The 26,383-nt window shown below is 34.5% G+C and overlaps 1 protein-coding gene across 2 annotated transcripts in view; it reads right to left on the reverse strand.

The window, feature by feature from the left end:
- Positions 1-26,383, reverse strand: part of rap1gds1 (RAP1, GTP-GDP dissociation stimulator 1) — a 55,541-nt gene continuing 29,158 nt past the window's right edge. For both annotated transcript variants that reach the window (XM_058782456.1, XM_058782457.1), the window contains 10 exons: positions 22,346-22,474; positions 22,100-22,225; positions 13,821-13,964; positions 11,496-11,627; positions 9,814-9,948; positions 9,597-9,722; positions 6,221-6,360; positions 4,989-5,115; positions 3,909-4,037; positions 1-2,847 (listed from right to left, as the gene is read on the reverse strand). In XM_058782456.1, coding sequence (XP_058638439.1) covers positions 2,720-2,847; positions 3,909-4,037; positions 4,989-5,115; positions 6,221-6,360; positions 9,597-9,722; positions 9,814-9,948; positions 11,496-11,627; positions 13,821-13,964; positions 22,100-22,225; positions 22,346-22,474 — 1,316 coding nt within the window. In that variant the 3' untranslated portion in view covers positions 1-2,719. The remainder of the gene's footprint in view (positions 2,848-3,908; positions 4,038-4,988; positions 5,116-6,220; positions 6,361-9,596; positions 9,723-9,813; positions 9,949-11,495; positions 11,628-13,820; positions 13,965-22,099; positions 22,226-22,345; positions 22,475-26,383) is intronic.

Consider the following 26,383-nt stretch of genomic DNA (forward strand, 5'->3'; position numbering starts at 1 on the left):
TAAATTTGTCACCAGCAATTGTTTTAATAAGTTTAAATCTTTGAAATGTACAGTTCATCAATGACATTTACAACAATTATTTCCGTTTATATTTGTACGGTTCCTACTGTAGATATACTGGATTGCCATGTGGTTCCTCGAGGGTACAAACATGATAAATAAGAACTTATTAACCTGACATAAAATGGCCACATAACAGTGATTTTCACAGTATCGGACATGCAAGGAGGTGCATGTTCAGAGGATACTGGAGAGGATGGAAAGGAGGACAGGCAGCTCCACATGCAAAAAAGACACTTTCTCAAAAGAAACATTCACAACGAGTGTTTGTCGTCTGAGACATTAGTATTATTATTATTATTCGGTTACCTTGCTCAGCGTAACTGTGGCGGTTTCAGCTACACACATAACCTGTCCCAGCCCTTACATGTCTCAGTAATCTGCCATGATGCCTACTGTATGTGTGTGTGCTAATGGCGTACTGGCAGTCATGCTAGTCATTTCCTGACCAGGAATGTACATTTTAAAGGCATAGTCCACCAAAAATTAAAAACATGTCATGATTCACTCATCCTAATGTTGTTCCAAACCTGCATGCATTGCTTTTCTTCTCTGGAGCACAGAAGAAGATATCTCGATAAACAACATTCCCATTGACTTCCATAGTATGGCCAAAAAATACAATGGAAGTCAATGTGACACAAAACCGTTTAGTTACTGGCATTCATCAAAATACCTTCTACAGAAAATGTTGGCATTTCTTTGTTCGCTTCTTGGCATTTCTTTCTTTGGTTTTAGGTCTGTTTAACTTTCATAGCACAAATAAAAAGTACCATGGAAGTCAATGGGACCAAAAAAGTATCAAAGTATCTTGTATTTGTATGTATCTTGAATGTATCTATAGAATGTTGGAAATCCTTTCTTATGTGGAACACAAAATAAGATATTTACCAAATAGTTTCATTCTTCAAAAAAGAAGATTATTTTGAAGAATGTTGGTATCCAAACCGTTTCAGTCCCACTGACTTCCATAGTATAGACAAAAATTTGGTTACCAACATTCTTCAAAATACCTTCTACAGAGTGTTGGCATTTCTTTTTTCGCTTCTCGGGTCTTTGTATTTCTTTCTTTGGTTCTAGGTCCGTTTAACTTTCATAGCACAGATAAAAAGTACCATGAATGTCAATGGAACCCAAAAATGTCTGGTTACCAACATTATTCAAAATACCTTCTATAGAATGTAGGCGTTTCTTTCGTTTGTGGGACAAATAAGAAGATATTTTGAAGAATTTGGTAACCAAATAGTTTCAGGTTTCACAGACTTCCATAGCAAAAAATACCATGGTAGTCAATGGGCCCCAAAATTCTGGTTACCAACATTCGTTACCAACATTCAAGTATCTTTTATGTACAGTATGCATCTTAAATGTATCTATACAATGTTGGAATTCTTTTCTTCTGTGGAACACAAAAGATATTTTGCAGAATTTGGTAACCAAATAGTTTCATTCTTCAAAAAAGAAGATTATTTTGAAGAATTATGGTAACCAAACCGTTTCAGTCCTACTGACCTCCACAGTATAGACAAAAATACTATGGAAGTCAATGGGACCTGAAACAATTTGGATACTAAAATTCTTCAAGATATCTTCTACAGAACGTTGCCATTTCTTTCTTCTTAGGAACACAAATGAAGATATTTTAAAGAATGTTTGGTAACTAAATGGTTCCAATTGCCATTGACTTCCACAGTATGGACAAAAATACTCCGGAAGTCAACAAGACCCAAAACTGTTTGGCTGCCAAAATTCTTCAAAATATTTTATTTTGTGTTCATACAAAAGAAAGAAAGCCATAGAGTTTTGGAACGACATGAAGGTGAATAAATGATAACAGAATTTTTTACTTTTTGGTGAACTATCCTTTTTAAGTTATTGATACTACACTATAATGACATCACTTCTTTTGATGAGGTCCTGAAATGATAAAAATCGTGTTTCCAAGAGAGTCACATACAAGGACTGTAGTCCTCGGTATCAAGATATATTACTTCTTCACACATCCATATGACAATAATCATCGATTTTTGTAAATGCAACAGACTAATGATATGGAATTAGCTCTTTCCAGTAGATACGGATCATGGGCGGCACAAGGACCAGGAGGCAAAATATGAAAAGGTCCATGCTGGTCCAAAGGTGCCCTATACAGTACAAACACATTTGATCTCTACTCTTCTATGTAAATTAGTAAGCAGAAGGAGAGGGGGCGGGGCATATCCTATGGGCGTGGCTTGAATAGCTGAACACAGATACATCAACAAACCAGACGAAATCTTTAAAAAAACCATGCACAAGTCAGTTGGTATGTGTGATTTTACATGTCATGAAAGCACAACTGCGCTATTTCCACTGCCAACATTCATGTTCTATTTTTATCTCAGCTTTTATAGGTGAATTTCATGTTTTTTTTGTTTTTTTTAAATCACAGCTATGGTCTTTTAAAAATATTTTGCTGTTCGGGTATGAATCTATTGCAGAAGGCTGTCTACAAAGTATGGCCGCCTTTGGGTAACACGTCTCTGCATGCGCGGAGCAAACAGAGGGCTTTGAGAGTCTGTAGCAGGGAATGCGGAGGGGACAACAGCTTGGCACATGACAACGAGAGATATGTGTGTGAGGGGAAGCAGGCAGGGAGGAGATGCTGTGGAAGAGTCCTTTAGCTCTGGGCCGTTAACCTTTGCTCTGTGAGAGAGGCCTGGTGCGCCACCGTCTTGTTCTCATGTGAGCGCAGCCTGGAAACCACGTCGATGAAGGCCAAGCTCTGCACTTCTTTATGCAGCGGCTCTGAGGTGAGAAGAGAAAACGCACAAATCACTCATTCAAATGGAAGAAAGAGTTTCATGAGAGTGTAGTTTGGCACATCAAACAGCATTCACAACTCATTTTACTTCAGTAATGTCAAACAGGATATTAAACTAGTAAATGATAAAGAGGTTATAAAAATATAACATCATGAAGAAAACATTTTAAAAATTTGGAATAAGGAAGTGATGAATCGTTCACAATAAGACTAGGAATGTGCGTTATGAAAGTAAATAGTGTAAGTTTGATTTTCAAAATTGTCACCATCTAAAAAAGGGTCTAGGAACAATTTTAACTCAAAAATTGTTAGTACATTTACGATTAAAGAAAAAGAAACAGCAAATGAAATTTTGAAACAATGACTGAAATAGTATTTTTTTGTAAAACATACTCCAATAATCTTAATTTTATTGTTTTATTTACAGCTTAAAAACTTATTTAAAGTGCATGTATTGCATTTTTAACCTTGTAATTTTTAAACATGTAACATGTTTAAGATGTAACAATATTTAAACAACTAAATATAATACAAATATTGGTTGCTTAAGTCAGTATTATTTTAATATTATTTCTGTACTATTAAAGTATTTAAGTCAGTGCTTTTTTAGTATTATTTCTATGCTATTACAGTATTCATTAATACTTTGAGTTAACTCTTATTTTTTTATTAATTAATTTCAGCTTTTTTTTTGACAGTTATTCATTTCAGTTTTCATTTTAGTTCTAGTTCAATTTGTCATTTTGATGAGTTGCATGTGTCATTTTTCATTAGTTTTTGGTTTTTAATATTTTTATTTGGCTTTAATTTATTTCAGCTAATTGCTAAAACAATTTCAATTTTTTTGTTTAACATTTTCATTTAATATTTATATTTTATTTCAGCTTTATTTCAGTTAATAAAGATAAAGATTTTTAATAGTTTCAGTTTTAGTTAACTATAACAACACTGGTTTAGAAAGTATAGTTTCAGGTTTCTTTTTGTTCAATAGGTCCCACACTTGTGAATGTGTTGAGTCATTTGTTCCTGTGATCTCTTGACTCACCTGATCCCATGATGGAGCAGATGAGAATCATGGAGTTGTATTTGATCTCCGGTGCACTGTGATCATCTGTCAGGAGTTTGTGTAGAACCTGCACCAGATTAGCACTGACAAAGTCCTTCTCTGCGCAATCTGAAATCAAAACCATGAGGTGACTCAGTTAAAAGTTCTGAATAACTTAAACAAATGCACTTACACACACACACACACACAAAAACGTATTTGTTCTTTTGCATTTCTCCTCTTCTCTTATTCGTTTCCTAATCTAGTTGTTTAAAAGCATGGCATTGTGTATTATGAATACTGTTGGCTCTTTGATGAATTGGTTTTGTTTCTCTTTTGCAAGATACTTTGGAAAAACGTCTGCTGAATCCAAAAATGTAAATCGGATGTCACTAAAGGCTTAAATTATTCAAATACAAATTGTGCATATATATATATATATATAAATATCTTTACAAAAACAAAACAAAAAAACCTTAAATACTCCAAATTGTGTTCATTTGTAAGTTTAGCCATTTCGGTATTTCAATTAGGCTATCGACCTCACTAGATTGCAACTGAATCGTCACATAGACAAAAAAAGTGAACCAGTTTACCAGAGCTGTTACTGTTAACTAGAACTATTAAAACTTTTAATAATTAATTTTTAGTAATTGAAATAAAGCTAAAATAATATGCATACAAGTATAATATTATATATAAAACAAAGTATAAATATTAGATAAAAAATTATATATCTATACAAAATCACAGTGCAACATGTGATTAAAAGCACAACAAAAGCACAGTGAAATTACTAAAATTTGAAATGAACTAAAATTAAAATGAAAACTATATAAGCAATACTAAAATTACTTTATATAAGTATATAAGATACTTTATTAAAGTATACAAGTGATACTGAAATAACACTGAAATCAGCCTACTAAAGACTTTCAGGTCTGTCAGCATCTCATAAAAAATATATGTAGGGTTAATTCAGGATAATTGGGGCATTTTTTCCCAGTCATTTCAATGGCAAAAAGTGCCAGTTTACCTGAATTCACCCTAACATACAGTAGCCTAGTCTTTGATTCTTACCCAGGTCTAGTGCCGCTATGAGTCCCAAGGCCACCAGCGCTTCATTCTGCATGATCATGTGTTCACTCGTCGCCATGGTTACCAAGTGCTTAACACCTCCACCTTGTATAACTGTTCGGACCACGTTCTATTCAGAAAGAAAACAGCAGTCAGAAGCTTCCAGAGGACGTGAATCTGCCACGGAAAAATCGGCTGCAGTAAAAGAAATCATCCATAGCATGAAACGACAAAATCAGAAAATACATTAAAAACAACAAGGATTACTGGAGTACGTTTTACAAGAAAATACTATTTCAGTCTTTATACTTTAAAACTTTTTAAACAAGATTTGCATGATACGGATGGGATTTTCACTTGCACGATATTTGTCATGATGCACGTCTAGTCAAAGTGCTGCACCATCACTAAAGCATCACTGAAATGAGTAAGACCCCATTAAATCTGTTTTATTGTTTAACCAAATTATGTTTTATTTTTTTCCAAATTCTTCCAAATTTTAAATAAAACGTTAGTAATCAAAAAGCATGTTTAATTATTTGTAATCATAAAAATAACCATTTATTTATTTACTTACAATTATAGGGCTCTATGAGTTTTTTTTTTTTTTTGAAATTCATAAAATGTTCATTTATCTTTTAAACCAAAATTAAGAAAACCCTTTTTTTTTTTTTTTTTTTTTTTTTGTCAAAGTGCTGCACAACAAACATGGATAAAAAATTTTGAATATATTGAAACATATATTCTAATGTACAATAGTAATATATTCAATTTCTTCAAAAGTTAAACCAAACTTTCATTTTGATGGGTTTCAAGTGCTTTAAGTTTCTGTGTGTGTGTGAGATATGAAGATAGACTTTCTGAAATGAAACTGTGAAATGCTCATGAAGTGACTCTCAGAGCAGCTCTGGAGATGAAGTTCATGTGCTCATATTGTGAGTTGGCAGACACTGAAAACCGTATATGTGTGTAGTAGACAAAACCATGACAGTTCAATCATGCAGAATATGCAGGACTCATATATAAATAGTTTAATATTCACAGAAATTAGTCCATATCGTGAATTGATTTAAGTGCGTTGACCTACTTTTGATTTATTCATCCAAAATTGGACAAATTCCATGCCATTCCACATTATACAGTACATTCCATTTTTATGACAATGTTTTCGTCCGTGTTTTCTGCATCACAGAAATCATAGAGCCCTAAATGAGAGAAGTGCTAGAGTGCGAGACCTTTGACTTGCTGTGTCGGATGAGAGCAGACAGCAGGCGGTTGGACTCTCCCATCACTCCGGCATGGTCTTTCGCTTCACACCACTCCACCAAACGCTCCACCAGCTTTGTTTTTGTCCCCAGCTGCTCTGCTGCGTCAGCTGCGACACACACACAGCGATAAACATAACCTACTGAACACAAACCACCGTAGAGCACATGCTGCAACACACACACACACACACATGTTGGTATTTGTGGTTTATGGGGACTCTCCATAGGCGTAATGGTTTTTATACTGTACAAACTGTATGTGCTATTGCCCTACACCAACCCTACACCTAAACCTACCCCTTACAGGAGACTGTCTGCATTTTTAGATTTAAAAAAAACAACACAATTTAGTATGTTTTTTAAGCCTTTTGATTTACGGGGACATAAGCAGTGTCCTTATAAACCACCTTCAAATTGTAATACCTCTGTCATACCCATGTCATTATACAAATTTGTGTCCCCGTAAACCACATAAACATGCACACACACACACACACACACACACACACACACACACACACACATACATATATATATATATATATATATATATAAAATATAAGACATGATTTCAATGACGACCAACAACATTTTTCAGCAAAAACATAGATGTCACCAGTTAACACTCAAAAATCACATATCTTAGGACAGCTCAAGTAATCAGAAAAAAATTAGGCTTAGTGTGATTATCAAATCGTAAAGTCTGAGATTTAATTAAATTAATATATGCACAACATGTTTCAGAGCAAAGGATGGCACTGTGTTTATTAACACATAAACTCACAAACCGATGTTTTTAGTGTCTCAAAATTCTCTCTTCTTAATCTGGAATTCTTTTCCTGTTAATCTCTCCAAATTTGGAATGAAAAGCACTTATGAACTGGCTGTTGTCAACAAAAGAAAAGCTTTAAGGTCTCCCTGTGGTTTTCTACAAAAAAATAAAAAACTAGTAGATTTATCATTTGAAAATTAAGAAATTAAAATATAAATATCAGTACTATAACTGTGCTGTAAAATAAATTGATTATATTATTTTTCTATTTTTAAATATAGTTGAATATTACAGCAGTTGAAATTATTTAGTTTAATATTATTCAACAAAAATAATTAATTTTCATATTTTTACGTAATATTTTAGACTTAGAGAATTCCTATTTTAGGAAGTGCTGCTTTGCAACTTTAATACTTTATGTACAGTAGCTGCATGAAGATCTCAGATATGCTGATGTAAGATCTTTCATGGCACATTCCTCTTAAAGGCATATTTTGGCGTTAAATGTAACATAATAAATCATGTCTGATAAAAATCATTCCTCAGTTTGTCGGAAAGAACTGGAAATACTTATACAGTAATGCTCTTCATGGAGACCATGTGTTCTGGAGCGTTTAAAAAACTAAATGTGAAGCTCATATTATTGTTAAAGCTCTTCCATGAAGTCTTTTGGGAAAAATGTGAACCCGATTGTAAAACTTTTCCTATTAAACTGTGCACTACCAGTCAAAAGTTTGGGGTCGGTAAGATTTTTGAATGATTTTGAAAGAAGTCTCTTATGCTCACCACGAAATACTGTAAAAACAATAATACTGTGAAATATTATTGCAATTTAAAAGAAATGCGTTCTATTGTAATATATTTTCAAATGTAATTTATTCCTGTGATGCAAAGCTGAATTTTCAACAGCCATTACACCAGTCTTCAGCGTCACACGATCCTTCAGAAATCATTTTAATATGCTGATTGAACACCAAACGTTTAGTAGTGTACTTTCTAAACACTGTAAAAGATACATATTTCTGTTAGGTGTTCATTGTTGAACGCGCATATTTCATTTTTTTTTTTTTTTACCCTCTGAGATGGGTTGAAATGATTTTCTGTGGTAACTGACAGCCTGTCACAGATGCTGTCGATACAGCTTAAGTTGTATTTACCCTGGAATATTCATTTTAAACCCAAGCTGTCACTGAAAGCTAACATGGCTGGGCCGTTTCCAATGAAAGACAATGCAAATTCGCTCGTGGCAGAGCCCTTGTCTGCAGATCCATAGTTGCTAAATGACAGAGTGCCATCGATCCTCCGCTCACTTAATATCAGAGACTGACTGCTGTGTGGCAGCAGCTGGGACAGGCCTGAACCTGAGATCAAATCACACATGCTGTCTTTAACTGAGCTAAACAGCTGTAACACATGCAGGGACTTGTAAGCTTATCAACTTCAGTTAAAAATCCATGGAATCAAGATCTGTGTTTTGTGGTTTTTAGCTCATTGACATACAGACGTACACATCTGAAGCTACAATTAAATCAGTGTTATTTTAATTTTTAATTTATATACTTTATTAATGATTGTGAATTAGCTTTTGTTTTTATACTTTCAGTAGTCAGTTTAATTTTAGTTTAAGTTTTAGTAATTTTGTGTTGTGCTTTCGTCATTTTTATTAGTTTTATTACTATTAGTAAATAATAAAGTAATTAATATAAAAACAATATAAAATAAAAATAATATAATATTCATACTTGTTTAATGAAAATAATATGTATGAATATTATATTTATATTTTAGTATATATATATATATATATATATATATATATATATATATATATATATATATAGCATTTTTATTTCAGTAATAGTAAAGTTAGCTTTAATTTATTTTATTTCAGTTTTAGCAATTTTAGTTCTTCAATCTAAACTTATTTTATTTCATTTAGTTGCCAATTTAGCTTTATTAATGAAAGTTTTTCATGTATTTGTGTTTCTTATATTCAAATTATATATACAGAAGTATATATAGAAGTAATTAATATAAGTATATAAATGTAATTAATATATAAAATATAAACAAAATACACTATAATATTCATACTTATCTAATGAAAATAAACAAGTATGAAAATCCTTATTTTACAGAAATTATTTTATTAACAATTGAAAAAAAAAAAAAAATCTCTTTCAGAAAAAAAGGACCAAAAAAAAAACTGATAACGCAACCTGCACTCATGGGCGTGGCCACTTTGTTGTCCAATCACATTCTCTTGAGAATGGTATTGTCCCGCCCCCTAAATAACTAAAGGGATTGCCTGTCCCAACTTACTGTTTCAAAAGGATATGTGTTAATCATAATTAATAATCAATAATACTTAATAAAAATAATAATAATACACAATCAAGTAGTTCTTTTTAATTGATATATAATTCAAATTATAGGTAAGTGTATAATTTTAATATAAAATTTTGTTTGAGCATAACAACCAATCAGCACAGCAACACCAGATCAACCAATGGCATGATTCTGGGGCGGAACTATCTGTAGATAGTCGTTTTGTTTTCAGTTAATTCATACCCTGTGTGTCGATGAGCATCCGTAATGTTCCCAGAAGCTTAAACTGGACTGGAGGCATCTCAGATTTGAGGAACTTCAGCACTACATCCGATACACCAGCCAAGAGCATCTTAGATTTGTTGACCACTGGAGAAGAGAGAAGATTTAGATTTAGTTTTAAGACACTCATGCACAGCTGAGTGAATTATTCAATGATTGAGTGAACTTTCAGACTGACCTGGGATGGCGAGGTTCCTCAGAGCACTGAGGGCGGCATGCTGCACCGTCACGTTCCCCTCTTCAACATGTCTGTCTAACAGCTCGAGAAGCTTCTGTACGATACCAGTGTCTACCATGTGGATGCAGTTCCCATCTGTACACAAAAAACACTTATTTACACTCTTCAAACCAGCGATCGTCATGTTGCTGGACTGATCTCTAGTGTTGGGGGTAACTTATTACAAGTAATTAGAGTTACATAATCAGATTACTTTTTTCCAAGTAACTGGTAAAGTAACATTACTTTTTAATTTACAAGAAAATATCCAAATTACTTTTCAAATAAGTAACACCAGTTACTTTGTTTTCTCATTTATTGACGGACAGCTCTCCTGTCCCCATGTTGAGAGAAATCAAGCGCGCTGTGTAAACATGATGCTTACTGTAACTCAAAGTGAACATGCATTTACTAATCTCACTTGGAGAAAAACAGATTCAGTATTCCTCAAAATGAATTAAAAGAGTGAAATGCAAACTCAGAATATGACGCATACCAGCAATAATTAAGTATGTTAAAAAGCACAAATATCCTTTATGTATTTTATCCCATTTTATTAACCAGTGTCTTTGCAGCTGACCTTCGATGATCCAATTTAACCATACGAATAAGCAAATATTATTTTAGATAAACATACAGTTGTGCTCATAAGTTTACATACCCCTTTCAGAATGTGCAAAATTTTGATAATTGAAACAAAATGAGAGGGGTCATGAAAATTGCATGTTATTTTTTATTTAGTACTGTCCTGAATAAGCTATTTGACATAACAGATGTTTACATATACGCCACAAGACAAAACAATAACTGAATTTATAAAAATGACCCCATTCAAAAGTTGAATCTTAAAACTGTGTGTCGTTTCCTGGATGATCCACGACTGTTTTTATATTTTGTGATAGTTGTTCATGAGTCCCTTGTTTGTCCTGAGCAGTTCAACTGCCTGCTGTTCTTCAGAAAAATCCCCCAGCTCCTGCACATAATTGGGTTTTCCAACATCTGCATATTTGAACCCTTTCCAAAAGTGACTGTATGATTTTGAGAGCCATCTTTTCACACTGAGGACAACTGAGGGACTCATACACAGCTATTACAAAAGGTGAAAACATTTACTGATGCTCAAGAAGGCAACACTATGCATTAAGAGACAGGGGTGTAAACTTTTGAACAGAATGATGATGTGTAAATTCTTCTAATTTTGTTTAGCAATCATATTTTTTAATTTAGTATTGGACTTCAGAAGCTACATAAATATTTACATGTTTCCCAGAAGACAAAATAAGTACAATTTACTCTGATCATCCAATTAAAAAAAGTTTACCCCCTTAAAAATAACAACATAACATACAATTTTCATGATCCCTCTTATTTTGTTTCAATTATTAACATTTTGCTTATTCTACAAGGGGTGTGTAAACTTATGAGCACAACCGTAACATTTGTGTTTCTTTTTTATTTAGTTTTTTTATTACTGAAGAGTGTTGTTTGTTCTTCTCCTGTGTCCTATTCTTCATGCAAACAAACAAGCAAGCTTAGCCCAGATGAGAAAAAGTAACGCAAAAGTAACGTAATGCATTACGTTCTATTAAAAGTAACTAAGTAATGCGATTAGATAACCTTCCCTAACACTGCTGAAGTCTCACCATTGCGGGCAAAGTTAGCGATGGCGAGCGCTCCTGCTAGCTGGAGCTGGTGGTTGTTGGAGGGCACCCATGAAAGGACCCTTTGAAACACGCTGCCTTTACCCCCCTCAAACAGCTTCTGCATCGACTCATCTACAGGAAAACACATCACACATGAGCAACAACACAAATACATTAATATGACAGAATGATGCAAATTACAAAGCCTTTAAGGCTGTTCACACTAAGAGTGATAACTATTAGCATCCAAATCAACAGATGATAACGTTCTGTTTATTATAAGCACAAGCTGCAGTTTTGTCGTCTACTGCTTTAAATGCTTGAGCTCTTGGAAGTCGGGTGGATTCTGACTGGCTGTTAATGATTTTATCATTCATCATGATATCAATGAACCAGCAAGGCAGGTTTTGGCTGTTTTATTCAGCAGAAAGTGCTGTGAACTTATGCCACACTACAAAAGGCAAAACGCAAGGATGCATTAAAGGGGTCATATGATGCGATTTCAAGTTTTCCTTTCTCTCTGGAGTGTTACAAGCTGTTTGTGCATAGATGACATTCCTGAAGTTGCAAAGACTAAAGTCTCAAAACCAAAGAGATATTCTTTATAAAAGTTAAGACTCGACCACGCTCCCCTAAAACGGCTCATTCAAACACGCCCCCACATGTCTATGTCACTGTGTGGGAAGATTTGCAAAACACCGCCCAAAGGTATACGCAATGAAAGGGGGCAGGACTTTTATTCTCGCTGTAGTATTGTTGCTGCCGCCGGCGCCATGTCCTGGAGACGCTGTGTTTCGTTGTGAAAGAGAAAGTACTTTGTTTTTTGCTTCCAAAAGAGGACACAACTAGAAATCAGTGGTTAAGTTGTATTTACAACACTGTTCCAGAACAGTTCAACCCAAATATTAGAGTGTGTGCAGCGCATTTTACGGAGGACTATTTCCTGAACCTGGGAGAGTAGCCTACAATGCTGGTTTCAATAAAGTGGGGCAATTCCAACTTTGCAAGGACAGTCTGGCCCTTCTGACTCACAGCCTGTAAGTACGTTTTCTTATTTAAAGAATTTGCCAGTGACGATTCAAACGCGTGTTTTGAGGAGTGTAGAGTAGTGCTTGTTGTTTGTTGTTTGTTGTTTCTCTGATCACAAATGCAGGCCTTGTAATATTTACGTGGCGCAATGCAACGCGACGCATAAAAAGACAGTACAAGTCATTATAGCCAGTAATTATGTCCCCACCGGATGCAACAAATGCCTCGTTTGTAATGGGTTTTATTGTTTTTGTGTCATCGGGGCCGGGACATGGCATCACAATACGGTAAGGGGCGTAACATTTCCGTTACACGCTTGGAGGAAAATAATGTGTTTTTTGAACCTTAAACCGCATAAACACATTGCATTACCACAAATACACAAAATAATGTTCTTTTTAGCAACGTCATATGACCCCTTTAAATTTATTAAAAGCAACAGTAAATACATTTATAATGTTGCAAAAGATTTTTTTTTTCCAAATAAATGCTGTTGTTTTTAACTTTCTATTCATTAGAAAATCCTTAAAAGAAATATCATGGTTTCCACAAAATTATTAAGCTGCACAACTTTTTTTAACATTGATAATATTCAGAAATGTTTCATAAGCGTCAAATCAGCATATCAGAATGATCTCTGAAGGATCATGTGACACTGAAGAATGGAGTAGTAATGCTGAAAATTCAGATTTGATCACATAAATAAATTACAATTTAAAATATATTCATATAAAAAAAGACTTATTTTAAACTGTTATAATTTTTCACTACTTTACTGTATTTTTGATCAAATAAGTGCAGCCTTGGTGAGCATAAAAACATTTAAAAAATCTTACCGAACACAAACTTTTGAATTGAAGTGTAGGTAGATAGGAATTTTCCAACCTCCAGTATTCAGTACATCCAGTTAAGGTCATTTTAATGCCCCACATTTCTTTCAGATAGTGTTTAATATTGATGAAGTGAATTACACATCAGCCAGAAAAGCCTTACTTCAGCCTTTCCTGCTCCAGGTAAAAGGACATGCATCCCTATTTAGCCAGTAATACGTTTATATAACTGCTGGGGGACTAAATGAAATGATGAACGTTCACAGGAATAGCACATTTCATTAATTAAACACACTGTATGAGATCATAGCTTGACATTATGTCATTATGTTTTATGAGGCTCTGTTTGCTTTATTCACACAGAGGAAATGACATGTAACGTGCATTATTGTATGCACCTATGTTTGTTCTTTCAAAGCATTTATTTAAGGGTAATCTGAGTTCTGTCAGAGATTTGGTCCTGTACCTCCCAACAGCAGAAGGACCATGAGGTCTGAGGCCGTCTTGAGCTGAGCCACGTCCTCCTCCCTGTCACTGTCCACCGTCTGAGCCACGACCTCCAGCAGACACTCCACCAGACCAGCATCCACCAGCTGAAGCTTGATCACATCTGAGAGAGACAAGACAGATCTTATTATATCTGAAGCTTCACAGCATACCTTCACTAACACCTTCATGTCTAACAGGGATTTCACAACCCTAGTGCTGCACATCAGAGTTACAGACGAGATCAGACACAAGCTATGTTTCCACCCACCTATTTTTATGCACATTTTGGAATATCGCATAAAAGAAACGCTGGATGGAAACGCCAAGGTGTGCATAAATTTTAAAAATGCACATAAAAACAGTATGCGCACAATTGAGTAGGATAAACCTTTTATCCGGTAAGAAAAAATGCACATGAACTACGACGGAAACACATTTACTTGAAAAATTCCACCAAATGCATCAAAAAAAGTCATGTGACTTTGCACTATGTGTGAAATTATATATGAAAATGATTATATTCAGTGGCTTCTCCTAGTTTTCTTAGAGATATTTAGTGCCAGTTTATCAGGAAGTGACGATTTTGCTCTCGTTGACTCGTTGGATGGAAACTGTGCTTAATTTGCAAATGTTTTATGCAATTTTCCAGTTTTGCGCATAAGTTAAATTCGCATCTTTGGATGGAAACATAGCTACAAACTAATATCAGATAGCCAAACGAAATTTAACTCAGACCCAGGCTAAACTGAACCACAGAAACTAAGCCAAAACCTGCTGGTCCAAAACCAGGCTGTAATGTTGGATTGCAGTAAAATGAAGTAGCGAAATGTTGAATTTATTGTAGGATTTATTTCAGTTCGTTCATGTGTGCGACTTGATTGGTCAATGATTGGTCAATTTAAGCTTATCGGCATTTGCAAATGGTTTCTTGTATCAATTTCAAAGTCTAAAAACAGCCTTGTATAAGTATAATCTTTTCAGTTTTCAGTGTTTTTAAAAAATAAACCAAAAACTTTTGATTTTAGCTATTTTGTGTATATATGATCCTATTTACCGTCATTAAATTATATTATTTATATATCAACATTTATAATGCCAGCCTTGTATAAGGATAATCTTTTTCAGTATTCAGTATTTAAAATATAATAAAATTTAGTTTGATTTTAGCCATTGTGTGTACATCTGATCTTAATTGCTATTATTAAATTATATTATTTATATATCAGCATTACAAACAGCCTTGTCTATAGAAAATGTTTTACCGTTTTCAATGTTTTTGTAAAATAAAACAAAAATAAAATATTCTTTGATTTTAGCAATTTTGTGAACAAATAATCTTATTCGCAATCATTAAATTATATTATTTATACATCAGAAATGCCTTAGTCTAACAACAGTCCTTGGTCAGTTTTGTTTTTCTAAAGTAAAAAGGAAAAAAATACACTTTTTTTCAGGTTTCATACACATCTGATCTTACTTGCCATCAAGTAATATTATTTATATATCAGCACTGGATTAGTCTTATATTAAAGTCTTATATAAACTTGGTATTACGAGCACTTCCTGTGTCTATTTGCCTCTTAAACTTTACTTTTTTGCATTAGCCTAACAACAGTCTTGTCTATAGATTATCTTTTTGTCATCTTTTTTTTGTTTTCTATGCCTTTTATAAAATTAAAACAAAATAATTACATCTGATCTTACTTGCTATCACTGATTGATATTATATATATATATATATATATATATATATATATATATATATATATCAGCATTGCATTAGTCTAATGCATAATCTATGGATAATCAAATTTTTTAAAACAAATAAGATAAAAGGTTGTTTGATTTTAGCAATCATTAATTTACATTATTTAGCCTTATACTGACCACCCTTTTTGCAAGAAATTGGCATCAGCCACTAAAAAAACCCCCCAAAACATCAGTTGACAAATATGTCAGACCATAAATCTGGTGCTTTTTAATGCACGTTTTCCCCTTCAAATGCATAACAGACTGAATTACATAATTCTCTGACCCAAAAAGACTAAACCAGACAAGTGATGCAACAAACCTTACACCATGACACAATTTCTAAGATATAAACAAATGCAATTCGAGTCCAAAAAATGCCGGATAACGATCCAACTGACCAAATATTGATGATTCATACAGTGTCAGCGAATGACACAAAAACCCAGGGGAAAATCCTGCACGGATGGATGTCTGAGGTCAGACTGTTGCAGACATATGGCCGTCTCACTACGCATTTGGCTGGTTATGAAACGCCTGCAGTGTTCAGGTACAGCACAGCTCACCCTTTCCCCCTCTATAGCACTCACACACACACAAAACCGCTCTTCCTGCGGCCCACGTGACTCGCAGAGCTTCGCCTGTAGTGCTATGTAGTGGCTCTAAGTAGGCCGTTGTCTTGGAGACTGGCAGTATGGGATAGCAGCGCTGCGCTGAATGCTAACAACCAAAGCGGCACTTTCACACATGCTCTCGATGCTGTCGGCTTTCCATCTCCCACGTCTGCTCTCGCTCTCCCGCTGCTTTTATCAAAACATACAGGAATTCTTACAGTTCAACTTTTTTAGACTTTTCACTCATACAGTACACTGCAAAAAGAGCTGTTAAAAAGATTAGATTAGAATAAATTAGATTAGAATAAATTCATGCGCGTTTATGTTAAAAACAAGTCAAATAATCTGAATATGGAATAGAATCAAATACTGGGGGAAAATTAAGATTAAAAAATAATCAGGGTTATTATAGTTAACGAAAACCATTACAAAAATGTGGTACTTGAAATGAAAGTTATTAATTAAAAATTTAAAAATTAGTTTATCTTGATGTACTAAAATTGAAATATATATATTTCAATTTTAGTAAACTATATAAACTATATAGACATTTAAAAACTAATAATTGTATCTTTAAAAAAAGGAACATTTAAAGAAAATAATAAGTCTTGTATTAGCAGAATCAGTGTTATTGTAGTTAACTAGAACTAAAACATTTTCGTTTCTTGAATAAAGATAAAAATTTGTTACCTAAACTAAAATAAATAAATTTTGATGTACTAAAATTGAATTAAAAATATAAAAAATTACAGTAAACAAATATATCTATCTATCTATCTACCTATCTATCTAGAGGATAGATGTTTAGGGTGTTTTGTTGGCAAAAACACTTCTTTATTCACAGTACAAATAACACCACAATATCTGTTTCCCTTCAATACACACTTCAACATTCAAGTTTCACCATCTAAACACACACTCGCGCTCTTTCACACACAGCTTTCTTTCAGGCACACATTTCAATGCTGCTTCAAATCCTCTGACGCGCTCGCAGACACAAAGAGCAGCTGACCGCGGCTGAAGGATTTGCCTTCAAATAAGCAAGTCCAGACGGCAGCTGTAAACAGACCCCAGTCCTATTTTGAGGAAACGATGGTGGTGGCAATGGCAGTGATAACACTTATTATCCAAACAGAGAAGAAGCCGAGAAATCTCACACATCTGCGTAATTGCAGCTTTTTCTCCCACGACTCAACCGCAGGCAATAGCCAGTATCTTGGAAAATTCATTGTGAGATATTTTCACCATCAAATAAGCCAGTTTTGCATTGTGAGAGATGTCGCTCTCTATAGCTTGGCCGGTTTTGATGTTCCAGCTTACATAAAAACAAAAAAAACTGGAAAATTGATGATTTTTAAGCATCATATATGAGCGTAAAATCTTGTTGGCTCATGTTCCAAGATTTCTGAGCCAAAACATAGCTGCAAACGCATGCATTCATTTCATAAAGTGTCTTGTTTCTAACCACAACAGGTGGCCGAGTTTGACTTTCTATATAAGTAACACAACACGCTCAAAGCTGGGAGGAAAAGTCTTTGAGCTGCTGAATGCTGCCGCCCAAGTCACTCAGTCAGTGGGTCAGTGGGTCTCCACCAGCCATATCCATATTCAAGCCTGATCAACAACTGCAGACCCTCAACTCATGCTGAAAGCAAAAGCAGCACAACTGAAAGCTTAACCTGCGCTGTTTTGATGCATTATGTAAATAATGGAACAGAAACACATCAACTGCGAATTAACAAAACACTCGTGGTAATTTAAAACTCAAAGATAAAAAAAACTCCTTACAAACACGTACCAAGATACAGTGATAGTGTCGTACTATATGTATATATCTTTCCAATAATAAGGTTCTCCATAATACTTTCAGGTTCAGTTTTTGGTCACTTTGAGCTAATCGTCACTGGCCGATAGTTTTTTTCATAATTTTCAAAGCCTAACAATAAATAAAAAAATACATAAAATTTTATACTATCAGTTCTTAGCAATTGTGTGTCCGGTCTGATGTTTGCCATCAATATGTTATATTATTTATATATAATATAATACCTACAGCCTTGTTTATGGATAAACTATTGTAGTTTTCAAAGTGTTAATTAATTAAATATTTATGTATATACAGGTGCATCTCAATAAATTAGAATGTCGTGGAAAATTTCATTTATTTCAGTAATTCAACTCAAATTGTGAAATTCGTGTATTTTCATGAAGTAGTTTAAGTCTTTGGTTCTTTTAATTGTGATGATTTTGGCTCACATTTAACAAAAACCCACCAATTCACTATCTCAACAAATTAGAATATGGTGACATGCCAATCAGCTAATCAACTCAAAACACCTGCAAAGGTTTCCTGAGCCTTCAAAATGGTCTCTCAGTTTGGTTCACTAGGCTACACAATCATGGGGAAGACTGCTGATCTGACAGTTGTCCAGAAGACAATCATTGACACCCTTCACAAGGAAGATAAGCCACAAACATTCATTGCCAAAGAAGCTGGCTGTTCACAGAGTGCTGTATCCAAGCATGTTAACAGAAAGTTGAGTGGAAGGAAAAAGTGTGGAAGAAAAAGATGCACAACCAACCGAGAGAACCGCAGCCTTATGAGGATTGTCAAGCAAAATCGATTCAAGAATTTGGATGAACTTCACAAGGAATGGACTGAGGCTGGGGTCAAGGCATCAAGAGCCACCACACACAGACGTGTCAAGGAATTTGGCTCCAGTTGTCGTATTCCTCTTGTTAAGCCACTCCTGAACCACAGACAACGTCAGAGGCGTCTTACCTGGGCTAAGGAGAAGAAGAACTGGACTGTTGCCCAGTGGTCCAAAGTCCTCTTTTCAGATGAGAGCAAGTTTTGTATTTCATTTGGAAACCAAGGTCCTAGAGTCTGGAGGAAGGGTGGAGAAGCTCATAGCCCAAGTTGCTTGAAGTCCAGTGTTAAGTTTCCACAGTCTGTGATGATTTGGGGTGCAATGTCATCTGCTGGTGTTGGTCCATTGTGTTTTTTGAAAACCAAAGTCACTGCACCCTTTTACCAAGAAATTTTGGAGCACTTCATGCTTCCTTCTGCTGACCAGCTTTTTAAAGACGCTGATTTCATTTTCCAGCAGGATTTGGCACCTGCCCACACTGCCAAAAGCACCAAAAGTTGGTTAAATGACCATGGCGTTGGTGTGCTTGACTGGCCAGCAAACTCACCAGACCTGAACCCCATAGAGAATCTTTGCCAGTTTAACAGCTCTAAATTTTCTCCTATAATGCCTGATGAGGTTAGAGAACACCTGACAAGAGATCAGAGACCATTCCTTCATTCAGAATCACTCCAGACCCTTTAGATTCCCAGCTCCATTACGGTGCTTCTTCTCTTCAGTTCACCACTCATTTTCTACAGGGTTCAGGTCAGGTCATTTTTGTGTTGTTTTTGAGGTTTGTGTTTGGATTACTGTACAGTTGGAATATCCAAACATGGCCCATTATAAGATTTCTAACAAAGTCAGTCACTTATTGATTTTTTATCTGTTGGTATTTGATAGAATCCATGATGCCATGTGTCTAAACAAGATGTCCAGGACCTCCAGCAGAAATATAGGCCCACAACATCAAAAATACAGCAGTATATTTCATTGTACACATGGGGTACTTTTTATCCCGGTGTTCACCAAACCCATCTTGAGTGTTTGCTGCTAAAAAGCTCATTTTTTTGTTTCATCTGACCAAGAAGCCAGTCCCATTTGAAGTTCCAGTCGTGTCTGATAACTGAATATGCTGGAGTTTGTTTTTGGATGAGCGAGGAGAACTTTTCTTGAAACCCTCCCAAACAACATGTGGTGATGTAGGTGCTGTTTGACAATTTTTTTTTTTAAGGTTTTCTGACCCCAAGACTCAACTAATTTCTGCATTTCTCCAGCTGTGGTCTTTGGAGAGTCTTTAGCCACTCAAACTCTCCTTCTCACCGTGCATTAGGACGATATAGACGCACGTCCTCTTCCAGGCAGTTTCGTAACATTTTATGTTGATTGGAAATTCTTAATTATTGCCCTGATGGTGGAAATGGGAATTTTCACTGCTCTCGCTCTTTTCTTAAAGCCACTTCACTAATTTGTGAAGCTCAATTATCTTTTGCTGCACATCAGAAATATATTCTTTGTTTTTTCTCATTGTGATGGATGATTAAGGGAATTTGGGCTTTGTTTTTCCTCCCATTTATATTTCTGTGAAACAGGAAGCCATGGCTGGATAATTGTATGTTCATAATCACCCTGGAGTGCTCAATATTGTGAATATGAATGGGAATATACTTCAGAGATATTTTACTCATAAGAATTTCTAGGGGTACCAATAATTGTGTCCAATGTGTATTTGAGAAAAACATTAAATTTCATGAGATTTCCCCTCATTTTCAATTGTTTGAGTTCAATGAAAGGTTAGATATTTGTGATTCTATTTAAAATAACAGATCAAAAGGATTAATAATGCAGGTTTATTTTCAGAGCCTTCTTTGATCATATTTACCAAGGGTGCCAATACTTTTGGCCATGACTATGTATGTATATTATTTATATATATATATATATATATATATATATATATATATGTGTGTGTGTGTGTGTGTGTGTGTGTGTGTGTGTGCATGTATGTATGCATATATATATATATATATATATATATATATTGCTTTATTCTACCTATTTTATGTACATCTTACATGCTATAATTGCATTATTTAAATATCAGGAAAAAAACTGAAAATAAAAACAACAAAGAAGAATTTTTGAGAATTGAACATGTAAATGAAGCGTTCTGGTGCACTCTGACAACAAAATAAAGGAAAAAAGACAACATATGCTTCAAGTAAAAAAAAGCACATTTATCCCACAAACTTTTTGGACAGTGCAACTCTCTTGTCATCAGTGTTCATACTTCTCCTTGTGAGCAGTGGAGTAATTTATTTTTGCAAATTTTAATGTTCACATTAGAGTGCGCATACTATCAACAAACTTCTCACTGCAGAGGAAACAGAAGATGCATCTGTGGCATTAGATGTATTTACACAGACTGTTTGATGAAGCTGAGGTGCCATAAATGCATTTACATCACAAAATTTCAAATACATAAATAATTTTATAAGATTAATATTTTAAACATTTTTGAACATACAAGTTAAAAATGTTGGGGAAAATGCAATACTTTTAAATATGAAACCAAACCACCAGTATATGGCGGTAAATGACTGTTAGTCATTCATTCAAACGGCTGATTCATTTAAAAACGAGGCAAGTGACTGCTGTCTTTATGAATGGGTTACTGAATCATTGACTCATTTGATTCGTTCAAAAACGTGGATTCATTCAGTATCAAAACACTGCTGTGTTGCTCGGAGACACAAAACAGTTCTGCTGTGGCTTTGATTGAAACTTCGTCAGCGAACTTGAGCAAAAACAGTCAATATGGTATTACAAACTGCGAACTTTGTGTCTGCTTAACTCACAATAAAGAACTTCCACACCGGATGTGAGCGCAAGTGTGCCGTCAACACGGACCGGGTGTGAGATGAGCAGTGTTCGATTTGAAGCAGCACCGCGTACGTGCAGACCAATCGGACATCAAAGAACCGCGAGAGTGATTCGAAAGCATGTGGAGCCATCTGCTCTCTGTAGCTCTCGTGGTGCTTTGATGTCATACATCGATCAGTCTGCGCACTGCTGAGAAAGGGACTTGTTCTTTCACAGAATAAATAACACTATTGACACAACAAAAAACATGGTATTAACCTGGTACCATGCTCAACAAGAAGTAATGTACTTTTTGTAAGTGTTTTCCCAAAAGATACTATACTGACTGAGTGGTCATGAGTGGTCAGTCATTATTTAATGTTGATCACTGCGATTCTCACCGTTCTCAGCGAGTGGTGCCAACACCTCGAAGATCATCTCCTTCTTCTCATGCTCCACCTGCTTACTGAAGAGTCGAACCAGCTCCTCCGCAATATTCGTAGAGGCGAACTGCTCCTTGCTGGACTCTGTTTGAGGATCAGGCAAAAGAGACGTGCACGCATTATCCAACATGTTCTGATGTATTATAATATATGAAAATCTGGATATGTAGTAGGCAGTGTGACTGAATCGAATCAGTAACTCACCAAGCTCTGCCAGGTTGCCAAAGGCAATGAGGCACATCTCGGTGAGCGCAGTGTTTTGAGAATGAACTCCCAGCAGTCTGACCAGTGTCGGGATCACACCCATGCTGATCAGCTGAGCCTGCAACGAGTCTAGAGAGGAAAGACAAAATAAGAGAGTCTCTTTATTCTGGTTCAGGTAGATCTTTTTCTGATAATATATTAGTCATTTACATTAATGGTTAAGTATTATGTATTCATCATTCTTCTGGCAATTACATTGCAATACATTGAGTTTATCCAAACACAATTTTTATGATTTACACACACAATAATATGATTTTCACAATGAATAAAAATGTGGTAACTTGCTAACTGCCACCACTGTCATCAAAAATAAGTTTGTATCAGTGTTGTTATCGATAACTACAAGTGAAACTAAAACTATTAAACACAATTTTTGTAACTGAAATAAAGCTATAGTAAGAAATCCAAATATTGAAAAAAAATAAAAAATGAAAACACCAACAAAAATTAGAAATTAACAGAAATTAGGAATTAATAGAAATAAATTAATAGGAATTAATAGAAATAAATATTTTTAAGTATTAAAATTACTAAAAATAAAATGAGTTAAAGCTACATATAAATAAAAATAAACTAATAAAACGACAAAAGCACATAAAATAAAATAAAATTAATAATTAAAATTAAAATGAAAATTGAAAATATAAAAATTAAAGAATTAAGAATATTTAATGAACTAAAAGTGTAATTGTAAAATGCAAAAATTTAATTTTGGTGTAATTTACTGATATCTATGTGTACATTTATGTTTTCCAAAATATATTACTTTTACTATTTTATTTTTAATGATGACTGATTATTATTTTTGAATTATGACTTTTTATGTACATGATTTCATTTCTTCAGCAAATCTTCTAAAACTAAATTATGTTAAAAGTAATCACAAATGATTCACTTGTTATGAGTGATTTCAACATCGTTTATATCCTGCAATGTTTGAAAACAGGCTAGAGGCTGAAAGAGCTAATTTACCAGCTCAAAGTATTACAGACAGTACATAAAATGCAGCATTATATACTGCTCTGAGATTTCATTTTTGTAAAGTGCTTTGCTGAGACTAGCAAAGAAAATATAGTCTTGACCTGAAAATGTGAAAGATAAATCAAGACCACTGTGGAACAAAGGACTGCTTAGCCATCACATTTCATGTACATACACAGGTCCTTCACCACTGAAAATACTCGGTTCAACCACACTTGTTTTCCTGTAGAAATATCCTAATGTTTTTAGAATAGAAATCTACCTGAGAATTAAACTAAGCAATGAGATTTTAATATATTTTATAGAGAATATCTTGTTGGTAATTCTGGCAGACATTTTAGTGGTCAACACATCCATTACCAGGGCCGATATACTGGCCAATATTTGGCCTTTTTAAATGATTAGCATCAGCTTATAAGGTTTTCTGTTTGGTTGATATTTTGACTTGTTTTTAGCGGTTGACTAATATATTAACGAGACCAATTTATTAAATTACTGGCATCGGCTTAGAAATTTTTGGTTTGGCCAATAAGTGTTAAAAGCAGCTTTTTGACAGCGTTAAAAATGGCAGCATCTGAGCGCACATGTGAGAGTAATCTTTCCAAGACTTCAAATGACTGTATGCTGTGCTATATACAATTTGCCACTCTATGTCAAGTGTCACTGTGTACTGCATGTAAAATCAGTTTTACCCGGACTTCATTTGAGAAAATACAATTCCCAGTGTGCACAACTTACCAGATTACGGAGTAAAAAAAAACAATATCGGCTGACATCTAGTTATTTTAACATTGGCTTTATATCACTCACTGGTCGCCCTGCTCTGCAAGATATCGGTATCAGCCATAAAAAAAATTTAAATAAAATTTTAAAAAATCAATATTGCTTGACAACTACTTATTCTAACATTGGCTTTATTTCGGTCATTGGTCACCCTGCTCGCTTAAGATATTGGTATCAGGCATAAAGCAATCAATATTGGTTGACAACTACTTATTTTAATATCGGCTTTATATCACTCATTGATTACCCTGCTCTACAAGATATTGTTATCAGCTATAAAAAAATATAAAAAAATAAATACATATCGGTTGACAATTTCTTATTTTAATATTGGCTTTATATCGCCCATCGGCCACTCTGTTCTCTAAGATATCGGTATAGGCCATAAAAAAATCTATATCAATTCACTAAAGGTCAACCGATATAATAGCCAAGGCCGATATATCTGTCATTTTTCAAATATCGGCATCGGCCGATAAGTTTTTCTGTTTGGCCGTTCGAGACGGGACTTTTATTTTGACTTTTATTCTGAGCACACAATGCTCAAATTCTCCCTCTTGTTTACTGTTGTCATTAACAGTTCTGTCTAATACGGATAGAAGTCTGTCTAATAATCAGATAGGACTGTTAAACAAAGGAATTAAAAGGTATACAAAAAAAGTATTATAACGATTGCTTTTATATTATTAGTAATAGAAAGGCAAACATTATAATACTTTCTCGTTTGCCTTCAGCATTCAGCAAATGCGCATTTATATCATTTAAACAAATCTTTGAATGACTAATGAACAATTAATTTCACAAACCTTGCAGACTTAGTCGAATCTAGTTGAGATCTTGTGAAGTGTGCATTTGTATACTGCATGATTGCGTGTTCTCTGTGTGACGGACGGTCCATGTGAATTAAATGTGGACAGGAGATTTCAGCTTCACTGGAGACGTGTGATCCACAAACTTTAAACTTGTGATTTCAAATTATGCTGCGCTTTATGCTTTTGCCCACTGTCATATTCATGTTATTTTCACTGTGTGCTGTATGTAAAATGAGTGTTACCTTGGCTTTATTTGAAAAAAAATATGATTGCTAGTTAGTGTTTACTTCCTTTTTAATTATATTTTTATTAAATATTTATTTGTGAAAAATACTTTGTCATCTAAAGTATAATTGTTTATTTTACACATTTATATTTTTTAATCCATTTTCAAATTATTTAAATTTCTTAAATATTAATTAAAATAAATAAAATTATATCGGCTTTATATCGGCCATCAGCTACCCTGCTTTCCAAGATATCATCATCGGCTGTCAAAAAACCAATATCAGTCGACCACTACAACTGACAACTACTTAATTAAACATTGGCTTTATATCACCCATTGGCCACCCTGCTAGTCAACCACAACTTATTTTAATCTTAAAGCTCACTAACTGTATCATTTTATGTCTTGTTTATGTTTACTAACAGTCATATTTTGCAATGCTGCACAAGTAAGCTCTTAAATACCCAGTGAAAAGATGTTTCAGTTTGTCTAGAAATGTCTCGATGAGACACCAAGATGTGGGCGGCACCGGTACACATCTGGTGCCATCAATTTGTCAGGAAGCAGATGTTGATCAGTAAATTCAATGAAGCAAAGAAGAGACGGCAGCTGAGACAGCAGAGAGCTGTGTTAAAGAAAACGGCCCAGGCAGAGGAAAACATCCACAGTTAAAAAAGGAGAAAATGTTATTGAGTATGATAGACCATGGAAGCAGAGTTTGGTACAAAGAATTGTAGCACATAACCTTTAAAACATTTATGCAACAGAAGTCCCTTCATCACATTTAATAAACAGATGACAGTCCAAAATGTTTCTTCCCTACTACCTAATTGCTTGTTATTTGTTTTATCGACCACAGAAGCATTGCTGGTGTGAGCAAGAAGAACATTTGAGCAACAGCTATTGGCTAAATGCATCAAATGAGAAAACACAACATAACAAGCCTTGGCAGAACTGGATATTAGCCAGAAATCATTGAGGAACTCCTGCCAGTAATCGAAGCCCAAATCACGTCAAGGAAATGTCAACCGGGGACCTGCAGATCTCACTGATGGAGAATGAGTCACGTTTCCTAAAAGAACTGAAGTATTTGCATCTCATCTAAAGCTCATGTAAGATTTAAATGCTTTAAGTACTTCACTTTTTCAGTAGAGCAGAAAGTTATAACAC

The sequence above is a fragment of the Onychostoma macrolepis genome, chromosome 07, assembly GCF_012432095.1.
Source record: "Onychostoma macrolepis isolate SWU-2019 chromosome 07, ASM1243209v1, whole genome shotgun sequence".
Classification (NCBI taxonomy): Eukaryota; Metazoa; Chordata; class Actinopteri; order Cypriniformes; family Cyprinidae; genus Onychostoma; species Onychostoma macrolepis.